The sequence below is a fragment of the Chrysemys picta genome, chromosome 1 (assembly GCF_011386835.1).
Source record: "Chrysemys picta bellii isolate R12L10 chromosome 1, ASM1138683v2, whole genome shotgun sequence".
NCBI classification, from domain to species: Eukaryota; Metazoa; Chordata; order Testudines; family Emydidae; genus Chrysemys; species Chrysemys picta.
The window spans coordinates 214,812,738-214,839,824 of record NC_088791.1 but is presented as its reverse complement, the minus strand read 5'-3'; the positions used below and the strand labels follow the sequence as shown (position 1 = coordinate 214,839,824).

The following is a 27,087-nucleotide window of genomic DNA, read 5'->3' as shown; positions in this document are numbered from 1 at the left end:
GATAAACTGAACAGATTGTGCCAAATACAAAGCTAATATAACTCCCTACTCCTACTTGAGAATCCCTATTTATGCGTACAAGGATTACAGTAGCCCAGTGGTTCTCAACCTATTTACAGTTGTGGGCTTCATCCCATGCTACCTGTATGGCCCTAAGGATGTCACTTGGGCTGCAGCGGTGTGCTGATTGGATTGCAAGCGGCCCACGGGCCACAGGTTGAGAACCACTGCATTTTGGCCACGCATCACACTGGAAGCATGTTCAGCTGATTACCCACCATGACTCCTAAATCTGCTTCCCAGGATAGAATCCCCCATCTTGTAAGTATGGCCTGCATTGTTTATTCCTAGATATATGACCTTATATTTGGATGGATCAAAACAGATTTTTTTATTCCACTTATCTTACCAAGTGATCCAAATCACTCTGTATCACTAATCTATCCTCATTATTTACCACTCTCCAATTTTTGTGTCATCTGCAAACTATCTCAATGATGACTGTATGTTTACTTATAGGTCATTGATAAGTGCCACATATCATAGGATCCCTAGAAATCCATGCAGTCATTCCTCATTTACAATTACATTTTGAGACTTATTAGTTAGCCAGTATTTAATCCATTTAATATATGCTGTGTTCATTTTGTATGTTGCTGGTTATTCACAGATACAGCCAGCGCCATGGAACCAGCTGGCCATCTTCTTGCTTTTAGATGGTTCTGTACATGTCTTGTCAGGGGGAAAAAAATGCATGACAAAAAAAAATACATTGACAAATTGGATTATTGCCTACATAAATTATACACTACTGTCTTGTAAATAAAACTGGTAATTGTAATTAGCAATGTTCATTATAATTCAGAAGCACATAACTACCATTTATGTGTTAAAATAAAAAATACATCAACCCATTATTTCCTGAAATATGTAGTTCAATTCAAAAGAGGTTTGTTATCACACAGAAACTAAAAATTAATGATATGTTCTGAGTTAATAACCTGAGGCCTTTAAAAACTTGGTAGTCTGTGAATTGTATTATTTTGTTGTTGTTTTTTTATTCATTTTTCTTTATCAGAACAGTGACATTACCAAATCTTTAAAACAGTTTAAGGTTTGTAATTGACTTACCATGGCTACAAATGTCTGCTCAGGAAACATGTTAAAGAGTTATGGCTTTGAAAATTAAATAGTTGTTAATTATATCCACTAAATGTGTTTAACTGTTACATCAGTATACACACGTCCTTTAACAAAATGTGAAAGCAAGCTAGTTTATATTTTAGTCTGCGAAGGAGATTGAAGGTGGATAAGAGAGAAATAATAATTTTAAGATTATCCATCATGTCACTACATAGTTTTGGGGTTTTTTCATTCCAGGAAACGTTGCAAACCTACATTGATTTTTGACCAAGTTGGGGTTTTTTTCCTCTTCTTTTTCTTCCGCGTTGTTGAGGAAATATCAACCAGAGTGTTCATATTTTTATTAAGTCAAGGCAAACTCTTTGAGCTGCTGCTATAATCCAAAGCACAGTCAGGGGTTCAAAGTGATGTATTACTGTGGATACAAAGTGGTGCACTTAAAGTTGTCGTGGACCTTTGGGACTCTGACACACACAGTTACATTTTTGTAAGTTTGCTGTAGTGTACTTCATAGGAATTTCCCCACCATGTTATGCTTTATTTTTGTTACAGGAAAAGAAAGTAGCTATTTAAGAGAGAAATTGTGTCATGGGGTCAAGGCAAGTTGTATAATGTAAATAAATAATACTTTCTATCCCTCTAGAAATAGCACTACTGTTGGAAGGAAAAAGAAACTGACTTAACACAATAGAACATTATGCAAGTAAAACCAGCATTATTCATAAATTGTTCCCAAATCAAATGTAAGAAATTGTTATTGTTGACATCACCAGTAATCAGGTTCCCCGTGAAAGGCAGGATATTAAAATTTCCCCTTACCATACTATAATGTAACAAATGGCCATATTACCTGTATGTCATTTTCCCCCTTTTCCAAATGATTTTATACTCTGTTGTTCTTTCAGTGTATTAGTCCATTCCTGTTGATCTGCTGTTTTAGGGTTACCATACGTCCGGATTTTCCCGGACATGTCCGGCTTTTGGGGCTCCAAATCCCCGTCCGGGGGGAAAGCCCAAAAAGCCGGACATGCCGGCCGGCGGTGCAGGTGCTCGGGGGTCGGGCCGGGGGCTTGGGGGCCGGGACGGGCCGGGGGCTCCGGGGCCGGGCCCGCGGTGCGGTGCCTGGCCGGGGGCTCCAGGGCCGGGCCCGCGGTGCGGTGCCTGGCCGGGGGCTCCGGGGCCGGGCCCGCGGTGCGGTGCCTGGCCGGGGGCTCCGGGGCCGGGCCGGTGGGGCTGGGCCGGGGGCTCGGGGGCTCCGTCGGGGCCGGGCCGGGGACTCGGGGGCCGGGCCGGCGGTGCCAGGCCGGGCCGGGGGCTCCGGGGCCGGGCCCACGGTGCGGTGCCTGGCCGGGGGCTCCGGGGCAGGGCCGGCAGGGCCGGGCCGGGAGCTCGGGGGCTCCGCTGGGGCCGGGCCAGGGGCTCAGGGGCTCCGCCGGGGGCTCGGGGGCTCCGGCGGGGCCGGGGGCTCGGGGGCGCCGGCGGGGCTGGGCCGGGGGCTCGTGGGCCGGGCCGGGGACTCGGGGGCCGGGCCGGCGGTGCCAGGCCGGGCCGGGGGCTCGGGGGACGGGCCGGGGGACAGGATGGGGACCGCAGTGCTGGGCGGGCCGGGGGTGGTGGGCCGGGGGCCGGGCCCAGGGCCGGCACCCCAGGGCCGGGGACAGCCTGGGCCGCGCCTCCTCCCCCCACACTCCAGGCTTCCCGCGATTCAAATGTTCGCGGGAAGCAGGGGAGGGGGCGGAGACTTTGGGGGGCGGGGCTGGGGCGGGGCTGGGGGCGGGGCCGGGGCCCCGTGGAGTGTCCTCCTTTGGGAGGCACAAAATATGGTAACCCTAGCTGTTTGTAAAGGTGGCTAAACAGCATTACAACTTCTCATGGTCTCTAGATATTCAGCACCCTTTTAAATCATTTTGACACTGAGCTAGCAATACTTTTTTTGAGTGGTGTACTTTTCATTGAAAAGACTGGACTTATTTGGTGGTTGAGATATAACTGATAGAGGCCTATGAAGCCAGAAAATGTGGGTGGAGAGAGAAGAGAGACAAGCAGAGCAATTCTTGGGATTTTTGTTGAGGATTAATTAACTTATACTTTGAGATACCTCCAAAATTAATTGATATTTATATATTAAATATGGGAGGACGTGAGCCTGAGGCCACCATTAGCCTCTTGCTGCAGATTTGATTCAGTTTGTGCACACTTGCAACTGGGGGGGGGGGACCCCAAAACAAAAAAGAAACAAAAACGGCTTCCTTTTTAACCAGGAATAGCAATCCAAAAAAGATGGGAGAACATCTAGGTGATTTTCAGCACCTTTCTATAGTGTTGTACAACTATGTACAACTTATTAAATACTCATCACAATGAGCACCCCTGTGAAAAAGCCTAGCATTCATATCCCCACTTTGTACATGGCGAAATAAAGGCAGAGCGGTTACGTGTTTTGTCCAAGGCCACAGAATCAGTGCCAGGGATAGATTAGAGGGAGCCCCTTGCTCTTAGTCCGTCATCTAGATGAGGCGACTAGTCATCCTATTTAGTTGATTCCCACCTTGTTTCCAGAGATTATGTTTGCTCACCAGCGTTGCTGTCTCAGCCCCAGGCAACCAGCTGAGGCCATGGAGGTCTCAGCAACATCTGTGATCCGCACCCAGGTAGCACTGATCCCAGCAGATAAAAATTGATAAAAAGTGAAACCAAACATTGAGCTAACAGGTTTTATGGGACCCAAAAGACCAGATAGGGGTGGCTATGGAAAGAAGACCATGATATTTAGGAGAAATCTAACTCACTTCTAATCCTAGTCATCGTTTTATAATCTCAAATCTAGGGGGTTTTGGCAAAGAAAAAAAATCTAGAAACATTCTTAAGTAAATTTAGGGATTAATTTTCATATTTAGAGGTCCATTGGGGAAGAGGGACTGTGGCTACCGATTTTTCTAGACCCCAAAGGCCAGCCCTTGATGAGAGGTAGATTCTCTCTCATAAACTTGCTGTTCCTCTCCACATGAAGACTGAGATAAAAGAGAAAGAGAAAATACTTGAACAAATACTACTTACCCTTATTATTAAGCTTTTTGAATCAAGGAAGTATATTAAGAGAGTGTGTCTGCATGAAACCTTGTAGCAGCATGCACATGAGAAAAGGGGTCTGCACTTCTTCATACAACACAAGTCCTAATAAACTAGTACACAAAGACCTTTTAACATGTAAATAAAGGATTGAAGTTCTTAGATCCATGGACAGAAAAGGCAATGTTGCATGCTGGGAGGTCAAAAGAACTAGTATTATTTTTATTTTAAGGAGAACGGTATTTATATTTTAGTTTGCGAAGGAGATTGAAGGTGGATAAGAGAGAGAAATAATAATTTTAAGATTATCCACCGTGTCACGGTGTTTAAATTACTTCTGCTTGATTATTTTTCCTTATAATTGTGCATTTTTAACAAAACAATTACAGGGGAAAAGTAAAAAATACAGCAAAACAGATTTTAAGAAGGTGTTTAAAATCTGGACTCTTATTCTCGTACTGTTGCAACATATGTTGCTTGGCATATTTTCTACTTTCAGTTGCCTGAAGTCCACAAAGTGAAATTATTTAAACATCATACTATCTAGTGCTTAATTTGTTCCAGGGCTTGCCAGGGCTGAGCTCCGGCACCTCTAAGCTGGCAGTTCATAGCCCCGGGACATGTGGGTTTGCTGCATCAGTTATGAATGTAAAAAAATTGCTTGAGCCCTGGCACCTAATTGCTTGAGCCTTGGTACCTGATTACTAGTGCCCTGGCACCTCTTTCATTACAAATTAAGCACTGTGACGATCTCTTTTTTGATGCAATAGTCTATAGTTACTCTGGTCACTTCGTAGTATAAAAGAATCTACCAGTTGCTCTGGAGAGCCAACTAAACCTGGAGAATAGTGGGAAATGTTTTGCACAAATATTTGCTTTCATTTTTAAAGACTAGTTTCAGCAGTGTTCATGCCTCTTTTTCATTTTCTTTCCATGAACTTTTGTGGCTGAGTAGCATGAATGTTTGCAGAATGATTTTAGGTTTATATGCGTGAATTCCCAGGAAGGCAAATTTTATATTTCTTTTTGCAAACATTTATCAGACACCTGATTAAAAGAATTTTGCATGTCTAGTTAGGGTACAAAAACAGTGCTATATATCTGTTGACAAATAAGAAACAACTCTTGAATTTCAAATAAGCAGCCATAGGTTAAATAAAATTCATGAACACTTTTTTGTCGAATAATGCATACATTGTGAAGAAATTGCAATCTGTGCACAAAAAAGGAGGCAAAATTTAATTTAATTTGTTACAATTACAAAATTTAATTTGTTAAATTACAGATATAACCGTGCTACAGTACACAAAGTAGCTTCCGTGGAAGACTTAAGAAAATAAAAACCCATGTGAAGGTTGTACACATCATTATTAAAATTCCCCTGCAAATGAATACATAATTATTTGTAACCTCAGCCAGAATTCTGAAAAAAGTGGGTGCGTACAGTTAGACTCCTAACTACATAGTTAGCACCTAGAACCAGCTTGATTTTTTTTTTCAGGTGTGGAGTGTCCCCAGCTCCCACTGAAATATTAATAATATTCTATAAAAATCCAACCCTGCTCTGGTACATGAAAATTATTTTGAATCAATACATGTTGCATTAACTAACTCAAAATTTACCATATGATACACTCTACCTTCCTATGCTAACTGATCCCCACTTGTGCCTGAAAGGGATTCACCATAAGAAAGACCGAAGGTACCACTACCTGTTCTCCTTCATGACTTTCAGTGGAGAGCAGGTGTAAGTCGCAGATGAAATTCCATAGGACTCTTCATTGAATTAGTGTCTTCCCAGCTGCCTGGGGTTGCCTATCTTTTGGCTGGTGCAGGCTTCCAGATGGATAGGAAACTCTGGCTTCTTTCTACCTCATCAGTCTCCCTTCATTGAACTTTCTGCCGTGGATGAATCTGGGCCAACAAATCTACACTAAAAACTGGGAAGGAGGGGATAAAGTATCTGTAGCTGTTCCACTGTGGAAGTGGTAAGAATGCAGGGCAGCCCTGCTTTCTTCAGTAGAAAAAGGAGTAGCTTTACAAAGTTATAGAAGGATAAAGAGTGCTTAAAAGTGTATTCAAAAGCAACGCTGCTAGTAAAATATTCCCTTTAATGTGATGCAGAATGAAACAGTTGTCAGTGCTGTGGATGTATCTGACACCTATTCATACCTTGTGCTGTCACCCTCCCCACTATGCTTCAGCTAAAAAGGCTTTCCCAGTTATGGACGGTTGCCTTAACGGAGGGAGTTCCTCTACCAATCATTTTAATTGTTTCATTATGTTGGGAAATGAGCAGACTGAGGAAATAACTGTAGAATTCCACCCTCGTGCCTACTGGAGCATGAAACAGTCATGTGCACAATCGCAAGAGTCTCATAGGTTCCAACATTGCCTGTAGCCAGGGCACATGGCTGTCCTGACCAGGTCTCCACCAGTTTTCTCAAACGTGACCTACATAATGGATAAGCACATCTCCCTTTTTGGGGTGGAGGAGATAGGCTTCCATCCTCTGTTTGCCAAGAATAAGAATCTGAGTGATATTGTACATCGTCTTTCCTTGTACTATGGGAAAAATAATCATGCATTAGAGAAAATGTTGGAGAGGGAAGTGAACAAAGTGATGAGCGATATCACCATCAAAGGCAGGAAATCTTGAATCCTAATAATCTTGCTAGAGAAAAAAGTAGGAAATACCTAAGGAGTACATGGAAGGATAAGGGTGAACAATAAATGGTAATTTAAGCAGTGAAGAGAATTGTTTTATATTCTCTAGATTTAAGGCTTTGATTCAGTTATAACATTACTGCTTAGCTCAAGCCAACTTGTACACAAGCAGTCCCCTCAATAACCTGTTCTGTAGGTTCTACCCTTGGCATCTCTTGGAGACAAAACTTTAGACTGAAGACATAACTACCACATGCAATTGTGACCTCTGATTTCTGACTAGGCATGTTTGCCTAATATTTGCTAAAATATTATTGTTTTGTCCTTTTTTTGTACAAAATCATTCTAATTAATGTCACTTATTCCTGTGTTGTGATCTCAGTGTCATTCATATCACAAAAAGGAAAGTAAGGCCACATCTGCAATTTCAGCTATGTTTTTGCACCCTCTTGAACTGTTAATTAAATCTGGAATTACTATTGCAACAAAACAATGCGGCTAAGGAGAAAAGATGAGGGTGGCACATAGGTAAACTTGAAGCGCACATCACTTTTTAACATTTAATTAAACTTGTTTATTGCCCTCTCACTGGTCGGTCTGTGTGTGGAAAGAATGAACTGTTATAATTTTCTGCCATGTGTGACAAGGCACTTCCTCCACCTCGGCAGGCTCAGCACTTCCCTCTCTGGCGGTGGGGCCTGATATAAGTCAGCCCCACTCTGAACAGCATTTATTCACCCTCTTGAGGGTTTATTTCCCAGTATTTTCCAGGCAGGCCTTAGGAGTGCTCCTCCACCAAACAAACAAAAAAAGAAACCAGTTCCAATGCAAAACAAAGGAGGACATCTTTCCCTACTCCCTCTCTGAGGGTGGGTGACCTTGTTATTGGCCCTGAGGTGCCAGTCCTTCCCTTAAGCAGGCAATATGTTATGTAGCTTCCCATGTAGGGAGAAGATCAGCCATCTATCCTGCAGAAGCTTGTCTCTTCCCCTCTCTTACTGGAGGAAGAGTTTTTAAAGGTCTCAGGCAGCCCTTAATTGGACTCGGGTGTCCCTAATTGACCTGAGGTAACCACTTTTCAGCTTATAGGGAAAAGAGACTTTTTTTGTTCTAGGACTAATATACCTGCCTTGGCGTTTTGAGAAGCAGATTGTTTCTTTACTGCCTCATGGACAGCTGCAAGCATGAACAGAACCAGGGGAATGAAAACAGCATGCAGAATTATTGCATTCCTTAGCCCAATCTTCTGTATTAGGGACTGTTAAGTGTGATTTGATCATCCAGGCAGCAGTTGGTTTACATAATCTCAAATGTGTACAACTGTTGTGAAATTGAGGTGCTGAATTCCAGAACTTCAGTATGGAGCTTTTCTCTTTCTTTGATTAACAAGCCACCACTAGTCCATTTTTAAGGTTCTTCCATCAAGAAAACTATATAACTTAACTAAATTTTATTTCTTTATTTACAAATGAATCTTGTTTTGAAAAATAAAACTACGCTCCTACAGCTGTCCAGCCTGTCTTTGTCATGCATGATAAAACAAATAGAGAGAGAGAGACACACACACTTAGTAAGGTATCTAATCTAGCCTGCCAGTGCAAGACTATTCCCAGCGGTATATTATCTACTGTTTTGTCAAGTTTAATTTTACATTGTCAAGAGAGGTAGATCTACAGTCTAATACATCTCACCATTCAGCTTTCTTGATTTTTTTTCAGTCTATATTTCCCTGTTATCTATTTCATTTAATCATTCCTGGTTATGTCCCCGTTGTATCAGCCTGCAGGATTCTTCTTCCTTCTGTGGTGTTTACATACTCTCTATAGCTCTAGCTTTCCTGTCATGTCACCCTATGTAGTACAATTTAGAGATTGTTATAGACCAGTTGAATCAGTAAGCCAGTTTCTCTTTTGTTAAATGAGAGGTTAAATGTGGCAGGATGTGTAGTTGTTTCAGACAAAAATACATCTTGGGTACATGGTGAGGTAGCAGGCTGTGTCACATCAGAAACCTTGAAGTGTGGTTATCTCATAACAACTAGACTCCCTGGTGTTTTTTAATCCACCTAGAAAATTGTATACCTGGCCATTTGAATGGCAAAATAAATAGTAAGGTTAAATAGTATTGAACTTGTCATGAATATAGGGGGAAGGGTAGCAACCTTTATGTATGCCAGCCCATTCAGTAGCATAAAATCCCTCCTTGGCAGCTGTACTGGATTGCTGAACCCTTTGGGGGTACCCTGACATGAAAGACCCCCTAAACTTATATTCTACCAGCTTAGGTTAAAATTTCTTCAAGGCACAAATTCCTTTCCTTGTCCTTGGATGGTATATTGCTGCCACCACCAAGTGATTTACACAAAAATTCAGGGAAGGGTCACTTGGAATCCCTACCCCCACCCCAAGCCCCTTCACCCCCTTTCCTGGGGAGGCTTGAGAATAAAATACCAACCAGTTGCCTTAGCAACATGAGCTCAACCAGACCCTTTGTCTTTAGGACACTGAAATCAATCAGGTTCTTAAAAGAAGAACTTTTATTATAAAGAAAAAAGTAAAACACTCACACCTGCATAATCAGGGTGGAAGGTAACTTTACCGGGTAATAAAAAGATTTAAAACACAGAGGATTCCCCTCTGGGCTCAGCTTCACAGTTACAAAAACAGGAATGAAACTTCCTCTGTAGAATAGGGAAATTCACAAGCCAAAACAAGAGATAACCTAACGCATTTCCATGCCCTACTCAATTTCTGAGGTTTTAGATGGATTATTCCAGGTATATTTTTCAGGAGATATTGTATCTGCTTGGCTTCTCCCTCCATCCGGAGAGGGAACAACACACAGAACAACAAAACAAATTCTTCCCCTGCAGATTTTAAAGTATCTTCTTTCCTCATTGGTTATAAGAACGGCCGTACTGGGTCAGACCAAAGGTCCATCTAGCCCAGTATCCTGTCTACCGACAGTGGCCAATGCCAGGTCCCCCAGAGGGAGTGAACCTAACAGGTAATGATCAAGTGATCTTTCTTCTGCCATCCTTCTGGTCAGGTTTACCCTTAACCCTTTACCGGTAAGGCAATCCAGCACAGCTGCCAAGGAGGGATTTTATGCTACTGAATGGGCTGGCATACAAAAAGGTTGCAACCCTTCCCCCTATATTCATGACAGAACTATATGGTTGTCACATAGTCATGGATTAGAAACTTAGTTGGCCAATCAGATTGTTCTCTGTGTTAACCAATTTCTGGAAGTATGGAAGCAACCCCACTAGGCTAGTGGAGATTTGGAATCCTCTGAGGCTCTTGTGGTAGCAAAAGGAAGACAACTGAGTCATTCTTCCCTTATTGCAGATGATGCTCAGTGTTTGTTCATAGCAGTCAGAGATGGTGAGCTGTCCATTACATAATCTCTTATGGACCACTGAGTAGGTAGACTTTGTGGTATAAAAAGAAAGAAGAGAGTTCTAAAGAAGTCCCCAAATGACAGAGTTGAGGGAAACAATCCCATCACAGTTTAAAGTAGATCACCGCTTATTATCTGCTACCACTCATAGAATCATAGAACTGGAAGGGACCTCAAGAGGTCTTTTAGTCCAGTCCCCTGAATTCAAAGCAGCACTAAGTATTATCTATACCATCCCTGATAGGTGTTCGTCTAACCTGCTCTTAAAAAACTCCAATGACAGAAATTCCTTAATTTATTCCAGTGCTTAACTACCCTGACAGTTAGGAAGTTTTTCCTAATGTCCAACCTAAACCTCCCTTGCTGCAATTTGAGGCCATCGCTTTTTGTCATTATCTTCAACAGTGAACAATTGTGGTAGACTGGTATGTGTTCAGTGAAAGTATCTGCATATCAGGATCAGCATCAAGTGTACAGGCAAGACAGCAACCATTAAAGTACACCTCTACCTCGATATAATGCTGTCCTCAGGAGCCAAAAAAATCTTATCGCGTTATAGGTGAAACCGCGTTATATCGAACTTGCTTTGATCCACCGGAGTGCGCAGCCCCACCCGCCCTCCCCCGCCCCCCGGAGCACTGCTTTACCGTGTTATATCCAAATTCGGGTTATATCCAAATTCGTGTTATATCAAGTAGCGTTATATCGAGGTAGAGGTGTACTTGCAACTCATGCTGGAAAACACCAGCAATAATTGTCCAATTACCGTCTAAATATTTAGAGAACCGACATAGAGCAAATAAGTGGAAAAAGGCCTAGTTCTATGTCTGAATCTAGGCCTTTTTCCATTTATTTTCTCTACAGTTGAGAATCTGAGTATTTGTATGCATTCTTGTCAAATTTTCTTCTCAAAGCAACTATTTGCAGATTGGAAAGCTTTTGAATTCTCTTTTACACAGAAACTATTGTTATAACTCTCAAACAAGTTGGTAATAAATTAATAAGACTGTACGTCCCTAAACAAACAAAACAAAAATACTGTTCTCTCTGAGTTTTTTGTAGTTGCTTTTAATGTTGATTTTGCAGCTGAAAAGTTTTATCTGTAACTCAGCCCTAAATATGTTTTGTTTCGGTTTTTCTTTTTGTCTGCTTGGCCACATTCTGAGATGCTTTTTTTTTTTAAAAAGTTATATATTCCATAGCTAAAGAACTCCTTCCCATGTTGTAGGGTGAACATCATTTTCACTAAAGCACACATCCAGGCTTCCCTTTGACTTGAGGAAGTGTGTTGAAGCTTGAGGTTCTTCCTTGAGACACTGATGAATTGCTTGATTATAAATGCATCCATCACTTTCAAAGGCCTTCTGGTCCTAGGATTCTTAACCACACTAGTAGAGAAGAGTAATAGAATGAGGTGTAATTGCTGTTCATTATTTTCATATATTGTAGCAGTCAAAAGTATTCCAAGCACTCCATAGAAGACACTCAGAATGACCTGATTTTAAATTAGTTGGTGGGTGCCACCTAATTTATTAGAATTCAGTCCCATGCTGCTACTGACATTAAAAACAGTTGCTATTTCCTGTTTGCAAGCACCTCCATAGATAGATAGATTATAAAGCCAGTGATCATCTAGTCCAAACTCCTTCATAACACAGACCATAGAATTTTCCTTTATTAATTCCTGTTTGAACTAGAGCATATCTTTTAGAAAAACATACAGTCATGATTTTAAAACTCCAGTGATGGAGAATCCGCCACAATCCTACGTGAACAGTGCTAGTGATTAATTACCCTCACCGTTGAAAGATTGTATGCCTTATTTCTAGCCTGAATTTGTCTAGCTTCAGCTTCCTGCCAGTGGATCGTATTACAATCTAGTGTATTAAAGAGCCCTTTCTTATCAAATTTCTGTTCCCCATGTAGGTGCTTATAGACTGTGATCAAATTACCCATATCCTCCTCCTTCGAGTGCTTGTTCATACTGATTCCAATTAGGTGCGTGCACACCACATGCACAGTTCGCCAGAAGGTTTTTCTCCTAGCAGCATCTATTAGGTCGGCTCTGGAGCCCCCTGGAGTCACGCCTTCATGGTGCTGCATATAGGGCCCTGCCGACTCGCTGCCTCTTCTTACCGCCAGTGATGGTCGTCGGAGCATTTCGTCTCTCGTGTTCAATGAGCGATCCTCTAGTGTAGTGTTTCTGTAAATAGTTAAAGACAGTTTTTTAAAAAGTTGTTTGTTGTTAGTTAGTTAGTTATTAGGACTTGGGTTTTCCCTCCCCTGTTTCCTTGACCCTTTCCAGGGCCCAGTCCATGCCTTGAACCCAGGGGTTTAAGCCATATGAGATTTACCAGAAGCTTGTGCCCAAGGGTGACTCACAATCATCTTGTCTAAAGTGCTTGGGGGAGTTCCATCAAACAGACAGGTGTAAGATCTGTAGGAGTTTTCACACTCGCACGAAGAGAGGGGCCACAGATTAAAGTTACTGCTAATGGAGGCAGCTCTGCGCCCTCAATCTGAGTCGAGCCCCATGGACATGGCACTGGGCTCCTCAGCATTGGTGCGCAGCGTGCCGGCTTCGATCCGGGAGGTGCCGAGGAAGGACTCTGGTTTCAGAGACCCTCAGCACCAGCACTTCCTGGCGCTGAACACGGCGCAGGATCAGTCTTGGCACCGCTCGCAGTCCCCGGTCCCAAAGAAGCAGCACAGGAAGACTGATAGAGGGCGCTCCCCTTCCTGTGCAAGGAAATGGGAACCACCCAAGGAAGGACGACCAGTGCAAGACTACACCTCCCCTCCAGCTCTGGGAGTTCTGCATAGCACACTCCATACTTTTGGAAGTGTCCTATCTTCCAGAGTCGCAGAACAAACCAGCAGACCGTCTCAGCAGGTCTTTTCACAATCACAAGTGGTCTATCCACCTGAATGTAATAAACAGTATCTTCCAATAGTGGGGAATTCCTCAGATCGACCTGTTCGCCAAAAGGGCCAACAGGAAGTGCCTACAATTCTGCTCCCTCCTGATCTACAGCCTGGGTTCATTAGCAGATGCATTTCTGCTTCTATGGAAGGACTGCCTGTTCTATGCATTCCCTCCTTTATCGCTGACTCACAAGGTCCTCCTCAAAATCCAGAGCGATGGAACCTCAGTGATCCTGGTGGCACCTGCCAGGACACGTCAGCATTGGTACACCATGCTACTGGAGCTATCTGTAGATACTCCAGTCACTCTACTGTTAGTTCCAGACCTCTCACTCAACATACGGAAGGCTTTAGCATCCCAATCTTGAGTCTCTCCACCTCACGGCTTGGAAGATGCATGGTAGAACCCACTAGAACTCACATGCTTAGACCTCATTAGGGAGGGTCTTCTGGATAGCAGAAAATCTTCAACTAGAGCTATTTACCTGGCCAAGTGGAAAAGATTTGCAATTTTGTGCTTGCAGTGCCGTATCCCTCTGACACAATCATTGGTCCCCTTTATCTTGGACTACCTACTAAAGTTGCAACAGCAGGGCTTGTCTCACTCCTCGATAAAGGTTCACCTGGCTGCCATCTCAACTTTCTCCCAGGAGACCATGGCCGCATCTTCACTAACCAAATGTGCGGTGGTTCCTCAAGGGGTTGGACAGATTATATCCTCATATTCGGCAGCCCACCCCCGCTTGGGACCTTAACTTGGTACTCTCAAGAATGATGGGGCCCCATTCGAGCCCCAAGCGACATGCTCACTTCTGTACCTTTCCTACAAGGTGGCCTTTTTGGTTGCAATAACATCAGCCGGAAGGGTGTCCAAGCTCAAGGCTCTCATATCTGACCCTCCATATACCATTTTTTACAAAGATAAGGTGCAACTGCGACTTCACCCGGCATTCCTCCCGAAGGTGGTCTCGAATTTTCATGCCAACCAAGACACATTCCTTCCAGTCTTTTTCCCAAAACCCCATGCCAATAGCCACGAGCAGAGGCTCTACTCCCTGGACATACGGCGTGCACTGGCATTTTATATTGAACCAACCAAGCTGTTCTGCAAGTTGAACCAGCTGTTTGTTGTGGTAGCAGACAGGATGAAAGGCCTCACAGTGTCCACACAAAGGATATCATCGTGGATCACAGGCTTTTTATGACCTGGCAAAGGTCCCTGCCCCCGCTCTGACTGCACACTCCCCCAGAACTCAGGCATCCTCAGTGGCCTTCCTGGCCCAGGTAACGATCAGGAGATATGTAGAGCGGCAACATGGTCTTCAGTCCACACTTTCACTTCACTTCACATTACACCATCACCCAGCATGCCAGGGACAATGCAGTGTCCAGCAGGGCTGTGCTTCAGTCAGCGATTCCATGAACTCCAACCCCACCTCCTAGGTAAGGCGTGGGAGTCACCTAATTGGAATCAATATGAGCAAGCACTTGAAGAAGAAGAAGAAACGGTTACTCACCTTCTTGTAACTGTTGTTCTTAGATGTGTTGCTCATATCCATTCCAAACCCACCCACCTTCCCCTCTGTCAGAGTATCTGGTAAGAAGGAACTGGAGAGGTGACCGGTCCTATATGTGGCGCCATGAAGGCGCAACTCCAGGGGGCTCCAGAGCCGACCCGATGGTTGCTGCTAGGGGAAAAACTTCTGGTGAACTGTGCACGTGGCACGCGCACATACCTAATTGGGATGTACATGAGCAACACATCTCGAAGAACAACAGTTACGAGAAGATGAGTAACTGTTTCTTCTCTTTGGTAAACCAAAACTCATTGAATCTGTCAATATAAGGCATGTGATCTATATTTTAATCATTCTCGTGGCTCTTCTCTGGACCCACTTCAATTTATCAACATATTTCTGGAATTGTGGGCACCAAAACTGGACACAGTATTCCAACAGTAGTTGCATCAGTGCTAGTATAACCTCCCTAATCCTATTCACTGCTCCTCTCCTCATACATCCAGGGATCACTGGTGTGAACTACACAAGATTGCCAACCGTGGAGAATCAGGTCCATTATCTATGTTGTATGGTTTGTGAAATTATATAGAAGTGGTACAGAATAAAAAATTAATGACAAAAGTACTGAAAATATAATTTAATGAATTGGGTAACATTCCGACTTTAAGGTCCATTGTTTTGTGCCTTTCCTGTGTATGCAAATACTTCGGCAAATCAGCACAATGTTTTTTAAGTGAGCAAGTTTTTCTAAGCACTGCTCCTGGGATGCTTTGAAGATTGTTCAGTATGAGTCCCAGCAGCATTACCAGTACTCCCAGTGCTACACCACTCTCATGCTCACAGTAGCCACAACCTCACAAACTATCAATCAGCACTGCAGGTGGTTTACTGTCCGCACTATAAGAAGAATAACTCTTTCTTTTTTGCACTGGTGGGGTTGGGGAGAGGAGTGTGTGTGAGTATCTGCCCGCACTAGGAAAGAGGATATTGGCTTTCGTTTTGTTGCCTCGTATCCTAGTTTGTGACTCAGCCAGTTCATTTCTGCTCTTGTATTTGTGAAAAATGTAAATATAGATTAAACATCAGAAAATGATACTGTTTTTATATGCCAATAATTTCCTTTTGTCCCCTTTTCAAATATTCATCTTTGCTCTGACCCTAACTCTAACCAGATGAGCTTTCTGACTCTAGGGATTTTTGAATTTAGAATGGCTCTCAGTACTGTAACTCAGGGATCACTACTGCAAGCTTATGATTGAAAAAAAAAATGTTCATGTTACCTTTCTCCACACTCTGAGATGTTCTGTTTCACTTTGCACTTAAAGGAGATTCCTTTAGGGTCACAGAAGGCAATATGCTTTGTATCCTGGAATGACCAGTTCTTTTACCACCTTAAATCATGGGAGAGGAAAAATGGTGTGATATGACTTTTAATTATATTTATAATGGATGAGTTAGATACTAAAATGCTCTTTCCCTCATTTCCCTGTGGAAACTTTCCCTGCATATTTTCTTGGGTCAAGGACTACCTGATTTCAGCATTGATGTGTGCAGCTATTACTAGAGCTATTCCTGGCGATATGATGCAATGATAAAGAAGCACAAAGCACCACTTGCTGGAAATGTCGTTTTAGTCCTGAAGGGTATGAATTCAGTGACATCTCCAACTCTTGGAACTAATTATAATGACACATACTTGGTAACTTAACCAGTAGATAGAGGTTCTCTCATGATGAATGGCACAAAGAAATTTAACCAGCTGGACAAACAAGCTTGTTTTGAAATCTTCTTCTTCAGAAGATGAGCAAGAGAACAGTACTCTAATTGTAAATGTCTTCTCCATCAGATCCTTTGGTATAAGTCTGCCTTTCTAAGAGGCTACTCCATGCTGATTGCCTATTCCATCAAAGTATATTATAAACACCTTCCTCATAACTCTAGAAAACATTTGATTCCTGTTAAAATGGGAGCACAGGTCTTGCAAATAAGTCCATTAGTATATTTCCTCTGTATTGCTACTTGTTTTCACCAGAAACTTGATTTAGTTTTGGAAGTCAGAGCAGATGCTTTGTATTGCCTGTCTTATTCATATAGCTTATATTCCAAAGTTTTTAAGGGAGAATAGTTTACAAAGATGTATTGTCTGGCATTCAAAACACTAGAGCAAAATGCTGCCCTCGTTACTGTGGCACAGACAGACACAAGGGGAATGGCAGCCCCCAAACAGGGTGCATGCAGGCTGAATGGTGGCTGAGAGAGATCTGGCTGGGGTAACATGCCCAGCAAAATTCCTTGCTGCTGCTGCTGCAGAAGTAGCTGTGTATGCACTCCTGTCATAAACACCAACTAGCATCTGTAGCGTGTGTGCAGGAAACTCATGGCCTGGCTTTGTCCACAGCCCCCAGTATTCTTCTGACTGTGGCAAATGATTGAGTCATTCTCACTCACTCTCCCCGCCCCAATGGCTCTTTAAGTATGAGAGTCATAGGGCCAGAGAGAATGACTCTGCAGCCTGGCAGCTAGGGCACACACTTGGAAGCATCAGGGTCCAATCTCCCGCTCCAGTGATGCTTTATTTATACATGATGGAACAGCGTCAAAAGGAAAGAGCCCCACGTCAGAATATCCCGTAGCTCAGTGGTTAGACCACTCTCCTGGGAGGTGAGAGACCCCTATTCAAATCCTGTCTCCCAGCTGAGTGCTCTAACCAGTGGCCTAATGGGCACCATCCATCCCGTGTTTTGATGGGACCCAATCTGGTGGATGGCATCTGACCACACCAACCCAGTGTGTGACAGATACTCCTACCCCAGTTCCTGGATTGCTCTCGGCCTTAGGGAGGAGATAGGCACCCACATGCCAAGAGAGAGACAGCAGTGCACATGCCCAGAAACAGAAACTTAGGTGCCTTGAGAACTTCTACAGCAGAAATTTTAGGCACCAAGTGAGTTTAGGCACTTGTAGGGTTAGGCAATAGCCAAGTGGATCGCAGTGGTGTAAAACTGGGATTTAGGTTCTGGGGCTCTGTCTGTAAAGCAGCAAAATGCTTAAGCACTTGGTTAACTTTAAGCATTCAAGTCATTCCATTGAACTCAATGTTAATAATATAAAATGAGAAAATATTTAGTATTTTCACTTCATCTTTTAATATTTACATGCTATACAAATTAAAATTGTGATATCACACACATACCATATATCATGAATATTGAGTCTAAACAGGATTAAACATCTCCCTCTCTTCACCAAAGAATAAATATAGTAGATTTTAAATCCCTGGTGACTACTTCGTGTTTGCCTGCACCGGGGATTTTTGCACTGGTGTAGCTATACTGACTTAGCTTTTGAAGCCAGGGAAGCTACACTCCTGTGCAAATCATTCTTTATACTGGTGCAGCTGCAACAGTGTACCTGCCTTAGTGCTGAAATGTCTACTGTAGTCAAGCCCTTGGAAGCCATCTTTTCAAATACCATCACCCGGTAAAGAGAGAAAGAGGGAGGGAGGAAAAGTTCCTGAAATGTCTTAGATATGGCTTCAGTAGTAAAAGTTCCCTGAAAGTTCCAAATAAATTTCTGTTAATGGTTTTCATTTCTTCATTCCCTCCACATAACCCCCCCCCCAAAAAAACCCTTAATTATCATTTTCTGCAGAAATTCTTTGATTCAAAGATTCACATGTGCATAACATTATATTTTTAAATTATAATAGTGTAGAGCTCCACCTAAATAAATTCTACCTATCACTTGGCTATTTTTTCAGTTGCAGTCTAGAATTCTCCAGTTAGAAGCAATTCAGTCAATCTAGCATCAAAGTGAAGAATTCTTTTCTTCTCTTTCTTTTCTGAGATCCCAAATTCTTCCAGTCACAACTCTAAAACACTAGGGACAGGCTACCCAAGAAAGTAAACAAGCCAAAATGCTATTAGTAAATACAAAAAATTACTTGCAAATATTTGTGTGTCTAGAACTTCCTCTCCTTTTGCCACGCTGTTTTTCACAGCCTCTTTTATTCACTAACTCGTGAACATTCTGGAGAGGTAATATTTATTCATCAAAATGTGTTTAGCAAACAAACATCATAAAAACAAGCATGAATAACGTTCATGTTTTCATTCTCACTAGGAGAGCTCCAGCAGCTGTTTTGTAAGCTCTTTGGGATGGGAGTTGGAAAGAGAAATTAAAAATAAAACTTTTTTAAAAAGCAACACTAGTGAGGTGGCGTGGTGAAAAATTATTTCAACCACCACCAAGTAGGGTTGAACAGGGCTATCTAGTCTGGCAGCACTTCATAGTTAGGGATTAACCTGGTCATCCATCTGTGTGCTTGAGGGCAGCCAGGCCGTGAAGAGAGGAGAATAACTACAGTGGAGCACATACCCCCCCGGTACCTCCTGGCCTGGTAGTATCAGAGGTATATGCTGTGCTATGCATTTAGAAGACAATCTGAGGAGCTGGTGAGAACAGTGGTGGGAGTGGCAAGCAGCAGTTGCACCAGACAAAGAAAGCGGCACTACAGCAGCAGCCAGTAGTTTCCTCCATGCTGACATCAACAAAGTGCTGGTGCTGGGTCTGTGCAGGCGCGCATATCAGAGAACAAAGAGCACCAAGACAGCATACTCCAATATGCAAATATTGGAGATACGTGTCACAGGTCAAGACAACTGCACATGGATTCCCCCTCAGTGATTCAACAGGGGCACCCACTCTCAGTCTGTTGCCTCTCTTGGGGGGAGACACATGTCCCTCTCCCTTTTGATTGGGGTATTCCCAGGCTGCACAGTTCCCTACCTTCATTGTGTTATTCCTAGCACAGACAGGTTGCCCAAGAACACCTGCTTGCTTTCTCTTCAGAGATGGATAACTGTGTAACTGCTACAGTTATAAGTTACCACACAGCTCTTTCAAAGCAAGCCTACTTTATTCTTATGGTACAAAGCGTCACAGAGAAAATATAGTAAACACAATAAAAGAACCTACACACATGCTAATAAGCTTAGCAGGTTTTATCCTAACTCTCAAATGGATTCTGGCAGGTGCAGCCTTTTAATACCCCATCTTAGGGGCATCCTTGCAAGTTAATTGGAGCTTCAGTTCAGAACAAGCACACAGACTTATGAGGCCTCTGTAGACCAAGTCCTTCCAATCCTCCCTTAGGGTTTGGGCCCTCCATAGACCACAGTTCCTGTACATTTGCTGGATCAGGAAGAAGGCCCTAAATTAGTTTAAAATAGGATTTCATCCACAAGTCTTTCCTTTGTCTCTTGGTCTCTGGAGAATCCAGTTTGAATGTGTACGTGCATATCTTCTGGGAGGAATGAAGTGGCTTCAAAGGCTGATCATGGCAGAAGTTCATTACCATCTCCCCTGCCTATTAGAGAAGGTTCATACAGTGCCACAATAACACATACACAGTTACATTTTAATACAATGTACCCCAAAGTTGGTAACCCCAATTTAGTAAGGTTTAACTTTAACTCAGAAAAGCTTATCTTAATTCCATAAAGTTTGTTCAGGATAGTAACAGGATACTGTCACAACGTGAACAAGCGCTGATGAAAAATGTCTCCTCATGGTGCCAAGTTAGTCCCATTGAAATGGGTGACTAGTTATTTTCTGGTTTGATAAATAGTAATTTATAACGTTGTCATTAGTTAAAATAAAGTTGATCAAGTATAATATTTTAGTGCTTAAGAATGTGCTTTAATCCCACTAAAGTTAAGCAAATGAATAAATGTTTTGTTGAATGGAGGCCTTAAATCTGTTGATGATGATATAAGAATAGTCGTATATTAGTGCTACTGTCAGCTGCACACATTTGCATTGCAACTAAGTAAATAGAACCTGTCTTCAGTGTAGAGTGTTTAATTTAAGATTGGAGGATAACTGAAGAACATGATGCTTATCTCTAGTTTTAAGTGCCTCGAAGGTTAATTGCTTTATTGCCCTACAGTACTATGCTTACAAAATTTGCAATGCATATCATTCACTCCTGCTATATAGAAATATCATCAGTATATTGAAGATTTTTGAAATCGAGGGAGATGTAGAAGATTTGCCAGTCAAAACATTTTAATTATTTTTTGTGAAAGAGAGAGTGAGAGAGAGTTGGGACAGTGTACTTTCGTTAACAAATGTAATGTGTGATCCATTTTTAAAGATTCTGAATATAAAAACTGTGACTTTTTTTTTAAATTAGAAAAATCAAACCATTACATATAATTATCAGGGGAACTATACTGATGTTTGTTTAGTTTATTCGAAAGACAGGCACTACTATCTTAAGTACCACATGCATCTGGGACAAAACTAAAAGGGAAAATGTTCCATTAAAAAGAATTATTTTGATTTTTTTTCTGCTATTAATGCAAACCAAGTTTGGCATAGATCAATCCATCCCAGTATTGTCAAATTTCAAATTAATTAGCTTTTAACACTAATGACTATTTCTGAGAAACCAAAATTAAACAAACTGCCAGTTAGTAATTTTGCAAATTAACTACTAAGAGGAAACAGCTGCCTAAAAATTTCCTACAGTTAGAGCCCACTCTCGTAGTCTACAGATTCAGTGCTGCAGAGTCAGGCCCTTAATGCATTTTAGTTTGAATTATCATGAGATGGTTAAATGCCTTAGAAAGAAAACACCACATTTCTATGAGCTCTGTCTTTAATACTCTTAAAATAGGTGTGTTTTAGTGGCTGCGGTTGCAATGGAAATGATATAATTTAAGATACTTTTTTACAGCTGATGCTCTGGTTTGGGCATGCGTATCGTTCAGGCACTTTAGTGTTGGTATATTACTAAACAGGAGACATTGAGTCCATTCAAATAAATGAGATTTAAGATAATGCAGGGAGTTTTCCGTATAATTATGACATGAATCGAAGTGGCCCTGCTTTTGGAATGAGAAGTTTTGCTAATTGAAGTTGTGGTATATAGCATATTGTTCAGAGCATGAATAAAATGTTGGAACCTTTTCCATTATCAACTATTTCTACTTGAGTTGATGTACCCTTTGTTTCGTATTTACAATGGCAGTAGAGTTTCCATTCTATCAGTTATGTTGAGTAACTACTACGTAAGGTTCAGATTCTGTCATGGGTATTTTAGTAAAAGTCATGGACAGGTCACGGGCAATAAACAAAAATTCACGGAAGCCCGTGACCTGTTGCTGACTTTTACTGAAAATATGGGGGCTCTGGCCCCAGGCGGTTTCTCCAGCCCCACCACCGTGGCAGAGGCTGAAGCCGTGACGGAGGTTCATTAAAGTAATGGAATCAGTGACCTCCATGACAAAGTCGTTTCCCTTACTAATAACTGTCTTTCTGAAGTGGGTTTTAGCCCACAAAAGCTTATGCCCAAATAAATTTGTTAGTCTCTAAGGTGCCACAAGGACTCCTCATTGTTTTTGCTGATACAGACTAACATGGCTACCACTCTGAAACCTGTCTTTCTTTTGTGTGTGAAACCAGGTTCCTTTTTAATTTCAGGATTTTTCTCAAAATGTGTAACAGAGATGAATTCTTGAAAGCTGGGGCCGGTCATCTATTTAAATATAGTAGATAAAACTTAAAGGTGTATTGAAATCAATACTCTACTTTGTAGCTCATTAAAAATATTTCAGTATCCAGTCTGATAAGCCATTGATTAATAGAATTTTGCAGCAAATTATGAGTTTGATGCAGTGCTATGGGTTGATTTTGCTGAATTCATAGGATTTTAACATTTTACCTTTTTATATGTATGGCATGTTCCAGGCCTAAATAGAAAAGGAGAAAAACAGTTTGAGGACAGGGTGGAAAAACAATATCTAATAATTGGTGAGGAGCTGCAGTTAGACAGTTGATTGCATTCAGCTGCAGCATGGGAGTCTAGTAATCACTGTATCGCCATGCATGGGGGGAGGGATAGCTCAGTGGTTTGAGCATTGGCCTGCTAAACCCAGGGTTGTGAGTTCAATCCTTGAGGGGGCCATTTAGGGATCTGGGGCAAAAATCTGTCTGGGGATTGGTCCTGCTTTGAGCAGGGGATTGGACTAGATGACCTCCTGAGGTCCCTTCTGTCAAGGCTGAATCCCCACTTTGAACTTTAGAGTACAAATATGGGGGCCTGCATGAAAACTTCTAAGCTTAACTACCAGCTTAGGTCTGGTCCGCTGCCACCATCCCAAAGCTAATTCCCTTCCCTGGGTAGCCTTGAGAGACCTTCACCAATTCTCTGGTGAATACAGATCCAACCCCCTTGGATCTAAAACAAGGAAAAAATCAATCAGGTTCTTAAAAAGAAGGCTTTTAATTAAAGAAAAAGGTAAAAATCATCTCTGTAAAATCAGTATGGAAAATAACTTTACAGGGTAATCAAACTTAAAGAGCTCAGAGGACCTCCCTCTAGCCTCAGGTTCAAAGTATAGCAAACAAAGATAAACACTCTAGTAAAAGGTACATTTACAAGTTGAGAAAACAAAGTAAAACTAAGACGCTTTGCCTGGCTTTTTACTTACAAGTTTGAAATATGAGAGACTTATTTAGAAAGATGGGGAGAACCTGGATTGATGTCTGGTCCCTCTCAGTCCCAAGAGCGAACGAACTCCCAAACAAAGAGCACAAACAAAAGCCTCCCCCCCCCCCCAAGATTTGAAAGTATCTTGTCCCCTTATTGGTCCTTTGGGTCAGGTGTCAGCCAGGTTACCCGAGCTTCTTAACCCTTTACAGGTAAAAGGATTTTGGAGTCTCTGGCCAGGAGGGATTTTATAGTACTGTACACAGGAGAGCTGTTACCCTTCCCTTTATAGTTATGACACCTTCCAACCCTGATATTCTATGATTCTATGCACCACCAATAGAGTAAATAAAGAAACCAACACTTTGGGAACTTGACCCTCATGCACGTTTTTGGAATCATACATCCCGTGAGTATGCAGTTGAGTCATTAGGTCCATTTATACATACCATTCTAGGAAAATGTCATCTCCAAGGTGAAACTGGAGCTAGTTTTGTTCTGCATAGAACCAGTCAAACAAATTAAAAACCTAAACTCATTCCTGCAGAGCACACTTAGATTATATGTTCAGACCAGAAGCACTTTTATAGCTTGTGTTTAAAAAACAAAACACCTTTTTAAAGGTATTAAGTACCACTTAGGAGAAAATAAGCAAAACTTCTCCTTTCCAGTTTAGGTGAATTAATCGTGGAAAACACTTAATACAGGAAAGTCAAATGAAATAAAATAGTGGGTTTTTTTGCACTGACAGCTGTCAAGGTTTTTTTTTTTAAATATTAAACTGTCTACACTGAATTAAAGTAAGATTTGCAAAAATGCCTAAATAACTTAGGAATACAAGTCACTTACACACTTCTGAACATCTCACCCTTTCCTTCTAGGGAAATACAGACATATTTAGGCCTGTATAAATAGATCCATTGAACTTGATTCAGAGTTGGAATTGGGCTAGCTGGCTTTGCTAGCTGCGCCCAGTGGACTAGCACCATTAGAGGAAGGAAAGGGACTAGACACAGTCAATCAGGAGTAGTTGTCCCCACACTTACCACCAAAGGCAGGATGATTTCAAGCAGGGCCCTATGGATTTTTTCCAACATGGAACTCCCGTTATGTAATCACTCTTTCATTCCCCTACACCACCCCACCCAATCCCATATACTCTGATGCTATCTAGGATCAGACAGGGGTGGAGATAGGGATGATTAGCCTTCCCCAGTGCATTTTCAGGGATCAGAGTCCAGGCCAGCTGCTTGGTTTCATGATGTTACTGTTAATTATTGTGGCAACGTTGTTATATGGATTTAATTTGCTGTTTGAGAATTTGTCAGAACTTCAATGGGAGAAACCCCTTGCAGATGGAAATGGGTTGTCCCTTTCCCATAATGTGAACATGTGAGCTAAGTCATGACTTATATGCAAGAAGTGGGAAAGAGAAGTTGGGTATGGAATGGACCTTAAAATAAAGAGAGCTTTGTAACATCACACCCCACCCTGCTTTGGGAAAGTTTATCTTATTAATTAGGAGCAGGCTTCAACCCTGTGGGGCCATCAGTATTTTAATTTTGATTTATTTGTAACTTGTTGGACTAGGAGATGCCTGAAACTTTTGGTTTTTATATTGGCTAAATAAAACTTGAAGAAAGAGGTATTTACACTCAGACACTCTTCTGTGAATTTTATTGCTGTTACCAACAATATAGTAAGCTAAAATACAAGGCAACTAACACTAAAGCGGTGCATGTTTTTTATTATTATTATTAATTATTATTATTTATTATTATATTTTTCACTCACTGAATAATGGACATTTATTGGTATTTGAGTCTTATAGCAGACGTGACCCTGTAGTATAGCCTTTTATCAGCGAGGCCCTAAATACAGAGATAATTCAATTCTGACCTTATTTTTGTGCCAATACTTAAAATTGCTTGGGTGTGTCAGCTCTTGGTTACTAGATTCAGTCAGGACCAGGTAAAGGACATAACTTTGTAAGTCAAGGGTCTTTAGTTGTGGAACTGTCTCGATCTTCCATATCTTTTGGGACATGATAATAATAATGCACATTTATTTCAGCAGATTTCTCCCTGAGTTTTGTTTCTGAACCCCTTCCGTTTTTTTTTCCAATTTCTCTCTCTCTCTTTTTCTTCCCCTTTGTTTATTTATACATAATAAAAATAATATAGCACTCAAAAATTCAAATACTGAAGGCATCTACAAGCAAATCTGTAAAGTCCCAGCCAAACATTTCTAGCACCATCAGAAAAATATTTTGTCATAGTTTCATAAGGCATTGAAATAAAAAAAAAAACATACACTAAAATCAGTAATTAAGATCAGCTATCCAACGGACCACCAAACAGAACTTCCCCCACAGGAGCACTACCACTCTAAATGAGTGAAAAATGTCCTGTTAACACAAACCATAGTGGGAAAAAAAGAATGCCTGTTTCTGAGAGAAACTTTAGTTCTAATTGGTGAGTTGATTTTAACGTGTTGTATTGTTTTCCTTCAACAGTTCATGAAAGTCTGAAATAAAATTGTATTTTCCACTGTTGCTAGAAATCTGCCTAGGACATTTTTTAAATTTTGCCTGGTAATGCTTTTGGTGTTCAAAGTTTTATTGCTATTTTTATAAGAATTTAGGAAGGGCTTGGAACACACTAAGTACATTGTTAGTTTTTCACTGCTTTTCTGTGTCTTCATTTGCTTACAGACCTTTCAGCAGTCTTCTCTACAACAGAAAACTAAAAAGAAAAACAAAGGTAAGCATTAAATGAGTACTTTTTGAAGTGATGATAGAAAATAGAAATGTGAATATTACTGTTTAAAATATTGTAGTATTTTACAGGTTGCAATTTGTTAGCCTGAACCAAATTTATAGTCCTCAGTTATCCATATGACAAAACTATCCAACCAGGATTAACAGCTCTTCTCTGATTCAGCACATCTTAACTATATTCAACATTCTCTTTTACAGAGGTCTGAACATGTTACTGAATTGTACTATGCAGGGTTTTGTGGGTCTTTCGAATATTAGTAAAGATGTACTTTTCAAAATATTGTCCAATATAACCCAATTTTAATCTTTTTAAAATATATATTTTAAGCAGCCCTACCTGTATGTACATTCATATGTAGCTATTTGTGTGTTTACATATGTTGCCATGAAATGAACAATCAAGATGTACATAAACATATGTACCCACATAAGACTGTATTTGTATATCTTGTCCTCCTTTCCTATAGAACCCATCTTGTTGCCTTCATTTATTGCATTTTGTCTTGTGTTTAGATTACAAGATCTGTAAGATAAGAGAATATATCTACTTTTTTTCTTTTGCCATGCACACATTTTGTTGCTTGATTAAAAAGAAATAACAATAATGACAATTATCAGAGGGGTAGCCGTGTTAGTCTGAATCTGTAAAAAGCAACAGAGGGTCCTGTGGCACCTTTGAGACTAACAGAAGTACTGGGAGCATAAGCTTTCGTGGGTAAGAACCTCACTTCAGTGAAGTGAGGTTCTTACCCACGAAAGCTTATGCTCCCAGTACTTCTGTTAGTCTCAAAGGTGCCACAGGACCCTCTGTTGCTTTTTACAGATTCAGACTAACACGGCTACCCCTCTGATACTTGAAGTGAGGTTCTTACCCACGAAAGCTTATGCTCCCAGTACTTCTGTTAGTCTCAAAGGTGCCACAGGACCCTCTGTTGCTTTTTAATAATGACAATGAAATTATTATTGAAATGTTTTTGTTAAGTTTGTAAGGATGGATTTTTAGAGAAATTTAGCATGTTGTGTTTGATTGATTAAATGCATAATGTGAAGCCTTTCACATATACTCATTTCAATTTAACTATTGG

At 41.3% G+C, this 27,087-nt stretch overlaps 1 protein-coding gene and 1 long non-coding RNA gene across 14 annotated transcripts in view; one reads left to right on the top strand and one right to left on the bottom strand.

Moving 5' to 3' along the window:
* CNKSR2 (connector enhancer of kinase suppressor of Ras 2) overlaps positions 1 to 27,087 on the top strand; it is a 366,844-nt gene that overhangs the window by 240,769 nt on the left and 98,988 nt on the right. For all 12 annotated transcript variants that reach the window (XR_010596212.1, XM_024106894.3, XM_008170199.4 and 9 more), the window contains one exon: positions 25,937 to 25,985. Coding sequence is in view for 11 of the 12 variants with exons in the window: in XM_024106894.3 (XP_023962662.1) it covers positions 25,937 to 25,985 (49 nt within the window). In the remaining variant the exon portion in view is untranslated. The remainder of the gene's footprint in view (positions 1 to 25,936; positions 25,986 to 27,087) is intronic.
* LOC101950721 (uncharacterized) lies at positions 10,917 to 26,723 on the bottom strand. Of its 2 annotated transcripts, XR_254786.3 has the most exons (4): positions 22,456 to 26,723; positions 16,007 to 16,117; positions 12,234 to 12,484; positions 10,917 to 11,669 (listed from the first exon to the last, which is right to left on the bottom strand). It is a non-coding gene; the product is annotated as an uncharacterized LOC101950721 (long non-coding RNA). The 2 variants fall into 2 exon arrangements; XR_509014.3 differs by lacking the exon at positions 22,456 to 26,723 and having other exon boundaries at positions 16,007 to 22,449.